This window comes from Erinaceus europaeus, chromosome 10 (genome assembly GCF_950295315.1).
Source record: "Erinaceus europaeus chromosome 10, mEriEur2.1, whole genome shotgun sequence".
Taxonomy (NCBI): domain Eukaryota; kingdom Metazoa; phylum Chordata; class Mammalia; order Eulipotyphla; family Erinaceidae; genus Erinaceus; species Erinaceus europaeus.
The window spans coordinates 24,102,262-24,114,435 of record NC_080171.1 but is presented as its reverse complement, the minus strand read 5'-3'; the positions used below and the strand labels follow the sequence as shown (position 1 = coordinate 24,114,435).

Below are 12,174 nucleotides of genomic sequence, written 5' to 3'. Positions count from 1 at the left end.
TGTGATGCAGTGTTTCTTCTCTCATTCTCTATCACAAAGAAGAAGAAAAAGGCAACGGCTATTTTTCTTTTCTTTGTTTAAAATTTTTATTATCTTAATTTACTTATTAGATAGAGATAGCCAGAAATCGAAAGGAAGAGGGAGATTGAGAGGGAGAGAGACCACCTATGAAGCTTCCCCCTGCAAGTGAAGACCAGAGGCTTGAAGACCAGAGGCTTGGACTTCCCCCTGCAAGTGAAGACCAGACCAAATTTTAAAATACTTGTATTCTGGGCCAGAGATAATCTAACTAGGGAGGATCATGCCTTATGTGTACAGCCTGGTTTAAATCCTAGTACCAATGGGAACACCATGCACTGGGTGAAGCTCTAGTACTGTGGTGTCTCTGGAAGCAGTGAAATCATGCATGTGTGAGGTCCCAGCCTTACAAAAACAAGACCAAAACACGTGGCATTCTATATTAAGAGACTATATATCAAAGGTTTATATATATGTGCATGTTTCGTGTGTGTGTGTGTGCGCGCGCGCGCGTGTGTAAACACAATGGTCTAAACCATTTTTAACAAAATAGCTGTAAGATAGTTTTCTACAATGACATGTTCACTTACTGATGGTTATTATTATGAACATTATCTTTCAGATTCTACCAAAATTCTGAGTCTCATGAGACTTCTGAGATTTTTAAGTCTCTCCTCTGTGTTAAATACCTCAGAAAGCTGTACTTTTTTTTTTTTTTTTTCCTCCTCCAGGGTTATTGCTGGGCTCGGTACCTGCACCATGAACCCACTGCTCCTGGAGCCATTTTTTCCCCCCTTTTGTTGCCCTTGTTGTAGCTTCGTTGTGATTATTATTATTGCCCTTGTTGACGCAATTCGTTGTTGGATAGGACAGAGAGAAATGGAGAGAGGAGGGGAAGACAGAGAAGGGGAGAGAAAGATAGACACCTGCAGACCTGCTTCACCGCCTGTGAAGCGACTCCCCTGCAGGTGGGGAGCCGGGGGCTCGAACCGGGATCCTTACTCCGGTCCCTGCGCTTTGCGCCACATGCGCTTAACCCACTGCGCCACCGCCCGACCCCCAGAAAGCTGTACTTTTATGGCACCTGTAGCTTCTCCCTTTCAGAGTGCATTCATACTTTTTGTCTAAACAATCTACTGATATGAAGCTTACAGTGTCACTATTTTATATATAATTTCAAATTAACAGACTATGGGAAAAGGATGAAAAGTAACTAGATATTATTTCTAAAGAATGAAACAGGGGCCAGTAATGTTGCACCCAATAGAGTGCACATATACCATGGCCACGGGCCTTGGTTCAAGATGCAGGGGGAAAGCTTGCCTGAAACAGTGGAGTTGCACTAAGACCCATTGATAACCCTGGTGGCAAATAATATTTAAAAAAATCAATAAATAAAACAGAGTTCTCATAGTGGTTGACTTCTTTCAATATGCAAAGTTTTCCTTGATATCAGAGTTTCTTGCCACTGGTGCTCAGTGCAAGCATAACTCCACAGCTCCCAGTGGCTTTTCTCTTTTTTTGAGAGAGAAAGAGAGAAAAAGAAAGTAAGAGAGAGAGGGGGGGAGGGGAGAGAGAGAAAGAGAGAGAGACAGAGAAGGAACAAGAAGTAGAGACACTGCAGCAATGCTCCATTGCTAGTGAAGCTTCTCTCACGTGGTGGGCTGGGAGTTCAAACTTGGGTCCTTGTACATAGTAATGTCTGTGCATTCTACTGGGTAAGCTACCTCCTGGCCTAAATAACTGAGTATTTTATCAAAAACTGAGTGAAGAAACATAATCTTTTATACTCTGTTCTCTCAAGAACAAAATGAAGGTAAAGACTGTTAATTTATTATATAATATATACTAAAGGTTAAATAAGACCTTTAGCTGTTAAAGATCCTTCAGCTAATAAAGATTCTTTAAAAAGACATATAGCTAAGAATGTATTAAGAATATGTGGGATATGATTAAACAATTTATATTATTTATGCCACAGCTAATTACAATTTTATGTTGCTAAGCAATAAATTTTAATTAAAAAGTATATAATTCTTAAGAATATTGGCAAACTAAGCATTACCCAAAAAACTACCAGTCAGCACAACCACCAACCAGGTATAGGAAAATACCTAAACCTGTATCTGATATAATAAGCAAATAAAATTGATCTACTTGCTCCAGCACCATATTTTGTCTATTAAAAATGAAAGCTAGGCCACACAAGAGAAATGAAACAATGTTTCTACTTTTTCATTGCAAATTTTTATGTAATCCAGAACAAGGAAAAAAATATTTTAGAAAAAAAGCAGGAATAATTTTAATGCTGACAACAAGACAGAACTTTTCGATCAACACCTACCGATTTTTTTCTATTGTTTTCCAGATCTTTGAGTTCATTCTCGATTTTTGTGATTAATTCCCTGAGTTCATCAAGATTAGTGCAAATAAGCTAAAATAAAACACAAAAACACAGCTTGATAACACATAATATAAAACACTCAAAATGTGGTAACATAGTTGTTTCACACACATGGAATTTACAACTATCTCTGTAGTAGCAAAAAGCAAAGAAAGTTTCCCAACTTATATTTTAAGAAATATTTACTTATCATGATGTATGAACTTCAGGCTTTGTATAAAAGGTGGTGAAATTTCAACACTGATGGTTTCACCCACATCCCCACTTCTCAGTTTGTTTGATCATCCAGGTCCTTTGTTAACATTATTTACTTTCATCCCAGAATGACAAAGATCTGGAAACTCACTCTAAGATTTCAAAGGTTATTTAATCAATTAAGAAATGCTCTCAGGTAGTGTCTTAGCAGGTGAATGGAGAACTTCATAACTTTTGCTTTTGATTGCTAACTCTACAATTCACCAAGCTGTATTATTGCTGTTAAGACTGCTAATAAAAGACAATTTCAGTTATATGTAATATAATCAAAGAAATAAATGTAACTACACATTGTTATTGTGGTTTTAGTCTTTAATAAAACCATCTTCACAGATAGCATCTATTTCACTTCATAATTATGTGCTTTTTTATTTCATGTTGGTAATGTTGGCAAATAATGAGAATAATTGACTTGCGTTATTAATAATGAAACTACTTTGACTTAATTACTGAAGTTTAAAACACTGATATGTCAACAGCCAACAAGATGTTAGTAACTAGTTGAGTTCTTGTGAAATTATAGTTCCTTTTTCCAAATAGTTCAGTATTTTTTAACTTTTTTCTTAAAACAACCTAAGCTTTTATTTTTAAAAATCCATGAAAAAAGAAATAGATTTCTTTATCAAAAGCAGCAACTACATACAATGGAACAAATTACTAAAATCTTTGTAATGTTTATATGTGTTTTAAAACTATTAATTCACCATTAACTTTCATCAGTCCTCTATTTGTTACATTCATTAATTTCTAGGTAAGAAAATTGTTTTCCTAGAAGGCAGTCCCACTCCATCCATCCACCCCCCCCCCCCCAGCACTGCTCAGTTCTGGCTTATGATGCTGCTGCAGAGGATTGAACCTGGGACTTTGGAGCCTCAGTATGACAGTCTCTTTTCATAACCATTATGCTATCTATCCCACCCTAGAAGGCATACTTTTTTTTTTAAAGAAAAGCAAAAACAAAAGTAAAAGTGGGCTACAAGAAGTTAATGAGTGACAAAAACAGGAGCTCCTTAAACTCCCCTAATTAGACTACACCTTAAAATTGCTGCCATGCATTTTACCTATAAAATAGCAGTATGGGGGTAAGTGGGTTGGCCGGTAGCGCAGCGGGTTAAGCGCACGTGGCGCTAAGCGCAAGGACCCATGTAAGGATCCCGGTTCAAGCCTCCGGCTCCCCACCTGCAGAGGAGTCACTTCACAGGCAGTTAAGCAGGTCTGCAGGTGTCTATCTTTCTCTCGCCCTCTCTGTCTTCCCTTCCTCTCTCCATTTCTCTCTGTCCTATCCAACAACAACGACATCAATAACAATAATAAAATCACTGCCACAACAAAAAAAATTCTAACAACAAGGGCAACAAAAAAGGGGGCTAAAAAGCCTCCAGGAGCAGTGGATTCGAGGTGCAAACACTGGGGCCCCAGCAATAACCCTGGAGGCCAAAAAAAAAAAAGCAGTATGATTGTTAACAAATAACAATAGGATATAATCTAGTAGACTAAGAAAACAATCAGCAGATATTAGAGATTACAACTAGTATTAACAATTATTTATTGGGAATATTTAAATAATTTCAAACTCACAAAGAATATATGTGTTTAAGTAAGACTGAAGAAACTACAGAGTAAAATAGGTAAAAAATACCTGATTAGCTAATAAGATATTGTCTTACTTATCTATATGGCAATTTCCCTGCTTTATCTTTTGTAGGGGAAGACAGAGCCTTGATTCCTATTTTGTCAATCTCGCCATAAAGGAAATTCATTTGTGTTCTGAGCCTATGTTCATAGTTAATTAGCTAGAACTTTCTCTCTGGATTTAACCTTAATTAATATTGTATTATTAGTACATGTTTCTACAGACTGAAGTTTTTCATTTTCTAAAATTTGGAATATATATATGCATACATATGTATTCTTATGTGTGCATATATATAAACCTAAAATTAAAGGATCAAAATGATGAATATAAGTAGTTTCTAACCCTCATAAACTGATAGTTTTGAACTGTCTCGTTATATATCTGATTTTCCCAATTGTACGACCAGTGTCAATTGTTACACAAAGAATAACATGAAAGTAATACGAAGATGATTTTTTTCTATCTTATTGTGCAAAATATACTTAACAGAGTGCTGCCAAGGATGCTGTTTGCACAAAGTAATGGCTTTCAGTCACTGTGTAGAAGGTATAGATGATAATCAGTTTAACAAAAGGGAAACAAGAATCAGTATTGACCCTATGCAATGATGTGAATTTAATCAAAAAACAAAAACTAAATAATACCGTTTGCTAGTACCTGTGCTATCTATTGAGAACAGAAAAGTGTTTGCATTGCTATTAGTGAATTAATTTTTAGAAAGAAAAATAGCCTAGAGCAGAAAGCAGAACACACTGACGTAGCAGGACATTACAGTTAATATTTAATACAAACTACCAATTCCAATTTGCCAAACCTAGAGTTATAATAGAAATGCTGTTGGATAAGAAGTGGCCAACTTAGTGTCCCTAGAACTGGATAACATCTTTAACTTTTACTATAGTTGCCTATTTCTAATACAGTTTATTTTTGTTAGTCCTACACTAGCTTTTTAATAAGTACTCTATGAGAACTAAACTTCCCACTGTGTTATCTGCTATTATGAGAACCACATTAAATTTGCCCCAGAACTTGCAGGTGGTTACAGCTATTTTCACTGATCTTAGTGGTTAGTGAATATCACAGCATTGGTTTCTCATTTGCACATAGGGCAAAGGGCTGAGCAATTTTCACTTGTATCTTAGCTGTCTCATTATACAAGGAAGAAGGGTGTATTTGCACATATGTTGTAGAGACATATAGTAACCTGGAAAATATAGACTCTTGGGGAGTCAGGCAGTAGCACAGTGAGTAGCGATAAAGATCCCGGTTCGAGTCCCTGGCTACCCACCTGCAGGGGAGTCGCTTCACAGACGGTGAAGCAGGTGTGCAGGTGTCTTTCTCTCCCCCTCTGCCTTCCCTTCATCTCTACATTTCTCTCTGTCCTATCCAATAACAATGACATCAATAACTACAACAATAAAACAACAAGGGCAACAAAAGGGAATAAATAAAGAGTTCTTTAAAAAAAAAAAAAAAGAAAATACAGACTCCTTATGGATCAACCTATCAATGCCTATGTCCAGGGGGGTAAGCAATTACAGAAGCCAGATCTTCCAACTTCTGCCCTCCAGAAGGGTCCTGGGTCCATACTCCCAGAGGGCTAAAAAAATAGGAAAGCTTCCAATGGAGGGGATGTGATATGGAACTCTGGTGGTGGGAATTGTACCCCTCTTATCCTACAGTCTTGTCAATCATTATTAAGTCAATTAAAGAAAAAAGACTCCTATAATTAAACCCTAAAATTTAAGATCTTTTAACAGCAATTATCTGTGAAACCAACAGATATGTATAGGGGATTGAAAACACAGTTCTGAAGACAAACCATAAATAAGTTCTATTGTTAAAGTTATGTTACACTTTCAAGCAGCTTATCTAGTTAATACCATACTAAATCTGTGTTTCTCAAACTTGAATGTAAGTAAGAATGATCTCTTGATAAACCAAGTTTTTATTTAGTATTTCTTTGTCTGGGATGGCACCTAGGATTCTACACATGTAACAAGTTTCAGTTATGGTGTAAACAGGTTCTATTTCTGAGCTGTAAAGTATCAAATAATTATGAATGACAATCTGCATAACTGCTAAGACATTATGGCAGTATGAAGCTAACAAGTACAAACATTCAAAAAGATTAATTTATAAATGTGGGATGGAATATTAAAGGACAATGAAAAAAAAAACAAATGCTCTTTCACATAAACGGCATAACTCAAAATATAAATGCTATTGCATTTGAAGACCAAAATCATTATAGGAATATTTACTGTAAGGTTATATTAAAATAACCTAGCATTTACATAATGACTTACGCTCTTCATGTACTTCCATAATATATGTAATATAACTTAATGAAATGGCCAAAATACAGTGCCTGGTTAAGACAGCTCTTATATATAAACTTAATTATAACCTATACCACAGTGGAGGAATATGACGTATGCCAACTCTGCCATATACATCACCTTATTTCTTCTCTTTTCCAATGTGAAGCATATGTGTGACTTTTAACTCAACTTCACATGGGGCTTTAAAAACTAGAATCAGTCCAATAAGTTCAGCTCAGCAAGGTAAACTGATACTATTTTAGAACAAAGCAAAACCTTTTGTTAAAACCTCCTTAAGACCTTGAAAGAGAAAAAATATCTGAGGTTCTGGGCCTCTAGGGGATGTAAAGGGAACACCACAGCAGTTTAGATTAGGTTATTTTGTCAACACTCATAAGAGGTTCTTCACACATACTACAGAAGTTTTAAGAAATGTTTAATTCCCTAGGAAGAACTTTACTACAATTTTCACTTTTCCTCAAATTAATCTTTCATTTGAGACATTCCATGGCAGAGACACAAAATTATAAATCTCAGAGCTGAAAGGGATCTGGGACTCAAAATTATATAATATGGTAAAAATATCTGCCTAAGATAAAAGAGTTCATCTCCAATTCATCTAAGCTAGTTAAAACACAGAGGCAAGATCACGTAAGATGACACATGTAGAAGAAATCACAGAAATTAGGTCTCATCTTCCTCGTATATATCACATTAATTCGGGGGGGGGGACCTTCCTTCCTTCATTTTTTCACTGCTTCATAATCTGTGAAGTTTTATTTGCTATGTTTTTTCTGTTTTCTTCTGGTATGAGGGATCAAACTCATAGCCTCACACATTTAAGTAAGGAGCTCTATGGCTGAGTCCGTTCCTTGCCTCATCTCCCACCAGAAAGAAATAGCACACAACTAGGAATCTATGTTAATAAATCTAACACCACTCATAACTGAAACTGGGAGAAGTCTTCCTAAGAAAACAATCTAACAAACATTAATTATGATTTTATGATTTAAAGTATAGCTAAGCTTTCATTTATTTTATTTTTATTTATTTTATTTTTAGACAGATGCAGAGAGACATACACACAGAGAAAACCATTTTATGGTCATTTCATAAAAGTCATTTCTTTTAAATTATAAGTATAAAAAGGCCTTCTCTTCAAAACAAGAAGCAGAAATATGTACATGTAGTAGGGGAGAAGAGGTTCAAAAGAACTTCATGGAATCCAGGGCTGCTGCTGTCATGGATGCCTGGGTCTGCTTTAGCCCTCAGAGCCAGGCCTGGGAGTGGCTGTGTAGGGCTGCCCAGTATGCTTACTCCCTTCCTGGCCATGCACTTTAGAAACATGGGGCCAGTCCTGAGAAAGATTTGGCAACTGAAGGGTCATCTGAGCCTAGTGAAAAAGCATACTGTTTTCCCTAATTATGAATTTATGTCATGATGCTTGAGTTTCACCATCTGATGGAACAAATCTTCAGTTTAAGGAGCCCCAGGAGGAGTTAAAACTAGAGCTTCCGGCGTAAGGATCCCGGTTCGAGCCCCTGGCTCCCCACATGCAGGGGAGTTGCTTCACAGGCAGTGAAGCACGTCTGCAGGTGTCTATCTTTCTCTCCCCCTCTCTGTCTTCCCCATCTCTCTCCATTTCTCTCTGTCCTGTCCAACAAGGAACAGCATCAATAATGGCAACATTAAAAACTACAACGAGGCTACAACAAGGGCAACAAAGGGGGTAAAAAGGCCTCCAGGAGCAGTGGATTCATGGTGCAGGCACTGAGTCCAACAGTAACCCTGGAGGAAAAAAAAAAACAAAAAAAACAAAAAACTGGAGCTTCTGGGGGTCCAGGGACTCCAAGAGGTGGCCTGCCCCAACTGGCTCTGAAGCTTCGGCTCCAAGTCTTACTGTTGGCTTGAGTTCTTTGAGGCTATTCTCCCCTTCTGCTGCATGTAGTCAGAAATGCCTGTCATCTCTTCATTCCACTGGTCAAATAGGCCTCTGGTGCTGTGGCCCTGGGACTGTGGAACTTTGTGGCCTTGTGTCCTCCATTCTGTCTATTCTCATTTTAATCTGCCCTTGGCTATGACTCAAGCCCTGAGAGTTTTAGTATGGGATAAAGAAGAAACTTGATTAAGCATGGCAAGGTAGCAGGTTTCTTTTCAGGCGAGCTATCATTGCCCCCTCCCCATTTTCAAATCAAATGCTTTTTGTTAATTGTTTAAAATTTCCCCAGTGAGTATTTATTTCTTCTAGCTTCACCTATATGACTAAAAATGCTTATGCTCTTTTAAAAATTAGCTAGGACTTGTTAGAGTTTAGGTTTTTTTTGTCAGAGTCCTTTTTCTTTGAGAAGCTAACATAGAACTTAATTTTGTTGTAATCTAGTATTGAGAAGTGTCAAGCCTTAACAAGCTGAGGAAGGGCTAGTTCACAGCCCTGGCCACTCTTCACCTGACTAGAGTATTTAGTTTGCATTTCAACTAGTGATCAGTTATTAGACATTACACTAGAAATCCTTGGGTAACTGTGCTGAGTTACATACAGATTCTCTGATCCCTCGTTCAGTTTCTGATTTATGAAATCTCACTTGGGACTTGGAGATCAACATTTTTAAAACACATTCACCAGGAGATTCAGTTATGCTGTTTCACAGACCACATTTTGGGAAATACAGATATATGGGAGGTGATTCTGGACTCTGTGTCTCTTACTCTTATGATTTTAGAAGGTTTTGCAGTTAGTTGCACCCATTAATCGATACTGTGATTACTCAAAACACAATATAAAATTTTGTGCAGCAGAAAGTTGACTAAGCTGTGCTTACATGATTTAGGTGCTTTTATCAGGAAGGAGCTTTTAAGATTTTAATCATGTGTGGACAAAAAAAGGTGCTGTATTCTTTTTATGATAATGCTTCTTATATTTCATCAGCAGTGTATATATAGTAATGTCTTATTTACCAAGAATTGTGGGTTTTGTGTTACAGACAACTGTTATTCTTTTAAACCTAATACGTTCTTACTTTATTCCAATCATTTACATGGATCATTTAACCGAGTACACATCTCTCTGCATTTACAAACAGAATCTACTAGAGATAATGCTATTGTTTCAGAAGTCATTGTCTATGTTTTTAATTCTTTCAGGTCCTATTTAGGTTTGTTGAAATTCATATATGGAATCATTGCAAATGACTGCATCAACTCATTTTGAGTTCCATGGTAGTTTTTCTATTCCTTTGCAGTTATCTGTCGTTTCTTTCTTTCAGCCTCTAGAATCCCTCCTCTCATTTGCTGTATGGGATTGAAAAGTCATGTCACAACCAATTTTATGTCAATGAATAGTAAATAGGACCTGAGTGAGGCTTTGAGAGACTTTTCTAGTGTTTTCATATGTGTAATTCTAAAATGTGAAATTTAAGTACATTAAAGTTCAAATGAACATATCTCAGGCCAAAATTTTGAGCAGGATAAACTGTTTTTGATTCAGTGTTATTGTGAGTGAAACCTAAAAATTGTGTACCTGTGAAATCCTTTCTTGTAGTCATTTTTGAAATAAAGGTGTTACAGCTAAAAAAAAAAAAAAAGATGGAATCCTAGATTGCCCCTAGTATACGTCAGCCTCATTCTAATTCTTCTCTTTTAAGGTTGAAATTCAGAGATTTGAGAGTGAAAGGAGAAGTTTTGAGGGAGACTGAGGAGAGCAAAGGTGATTTGTGAATGTGATTCTAATGTTCATATCTGACAGCTATTTTTTCCCATTTCTTCATTACCTTGTCTGTGTCTTTATCTCTCTAAGATTCTGTCTCTGCGTCTCTCTTCCCCTCAGCCTTCTTAGTCCCCAGCCCTGCTTTTTGGTAGAAGAGATAGATGGTGTGGTTTTGATGGTCTTCTTTTTCCTTACTAGGTGCTCTGTGGTAAATTTTACCTCTTCAAACTCCAAATTGTAATTTTGAGGACCATGTGTCCCAGTGGACATGAATCTGAGGTGGTTTGATGTTTCTCCTTCAGGTCTACCTCGCCTCACCCACCTTCCTCATAACTCATTACCTTCCCTCTGGCCATAGCTATAGATTTCTGGCTCCATGCTGTTGTCAGGGCTGTATTTTTCTAGTCAGTTCTTAATCCTTCTCTGTTAAACCAGAGTGATGTTCTGCCTAGCAACTTACTGTAAATATTGTACAATGATTCTGTATAAATAACTGTGGCCCATGATCATAATGGAGAGTAAGACTTCCAGTTCAGAAAATTAAATATTGGGTCCAGGTAGTGGCGCACCTGGTTGAGTGCATATGTTACCAAGTGCAAGGACCTGGGTTTGAGCACCCATGCCTACCTGCAGGGGGAAAGCTTCACAAATAGTGAAGCAGTAGGTATCTCTCTATCTCTCTTCTTCTATCTCCCCTTCTCTCTCCATTTCTGGCTTCCTCTATCCAATAAATAAATAAATAAATGAATAAATAAAATTGAAAATTAAAGATCAATTTACTCATTGAAAAAACAAACAAAAATAAACAAAGCAACAAACAAAAAAACCCAGGGGCTAGGTGGTGATGCACCTGGTTAAGTGCACATGTTACAATGTGTCAGGACCCAAGTTCCAGCCCCCAGTCCCCACCTGCAGGGAGAAAGCTTCATGAGTGGTGAAGCAGGGCTGAAGGTATCTCTGTCTCTCTCCCTCTCTATCACCCCCTTCCTTCTCATTTTCTGGCTTTCTACCCAATAAATAAAGATAATAAAAAAATTTAAAAAAGAACTTCATGATCACACATCTGAAAAATTAGTAAATAAATTATTCCTTACTTTATCAATACTTCAAGTAAGAAGTCATGTCCTTTGGGTATAAACTCAATAGGTTTGAGAAATATTTACTGTTTGTTCCAAAACATAAGACAGCATACAAGTAGAAAATAATATAGTAATTACATTAAAAAACAAAGAGAAAACCACGTAGAAGTCAAAATAAAAAACCCAAGTAAGATGGGTCACATTCACCACCTGAGCAGCCTTTTTTTTTTTTTTGTCTCTAGAGTTATTGCTGGGGCTCAGTGCCTGCACTATAAATCCACTGTTCCTGGAGACCATTCTTTGTTGTCACCATTGTTATTATTGTCACCATTGTTATTATTGTTAGATAGGATAGAGAGAAATTGAGAGAGGAGGGGAAGACAGAGAGGGGGAGAAAGATAGACACCTGCAGACCTGCTTCACCACTTGTAAAGCAAACCCCCTGCAGGTGGGGAGCCGGGGATTCGAACAGGGATCTTTATGCTGGTCCTTGAACTTCATGCCATGTGCGTTTAACCCATTGTGCTACCACCTGGGCCCCCACTACCAGAGCAATCTTATAGTTCTGTGTAGATATTATAAACAAAGCACTAAGTGTAAATGTTTGGTATAAATCCAAAACATGTTCACATTTAAACAAAATTACATTAACATATGTTGAAACTATGAAAACATAAAAATTCATTCTCATTTGTTAAGCTCACCATAATAATGACTATTTAAAAACCTGCATAATGTATAAATATAACAAGTTA

The 12,174-nt window shown here is 37.0% G+C and overlaps 1 protein-coding gene across 5 annotated transcripts in view; it reads right to left on the bottom strand.

The window, feature by feature from the left end:
* Nucleotides 1–12,174, bottom strand: part of BRD10 (bromodomain containing 10) — a 105,583-nt gene that overhangs the window by 30,709 nt on the left and 62,700 nt on the right. For 3 of the 5 annotated variants that reach the window (XM_060199297.1, XM_007536078.3, XM_060199300.1), the window contains one exon: nucleotides 2,363–2,452. The exons of the other annotated variants lie outside the window; for them this stretch is intronic. In XM_060199297.1, coding sequence (XP_060055280.1) covers nucleotides 2,363–2,452 — 90 coding nt within the window. The remainder of the gene's footprint in view (nucleotides 1–2,362; nucleotides 2,453–12,174) is intronic. 5 annotated transcript variants of the gene reach the window in all.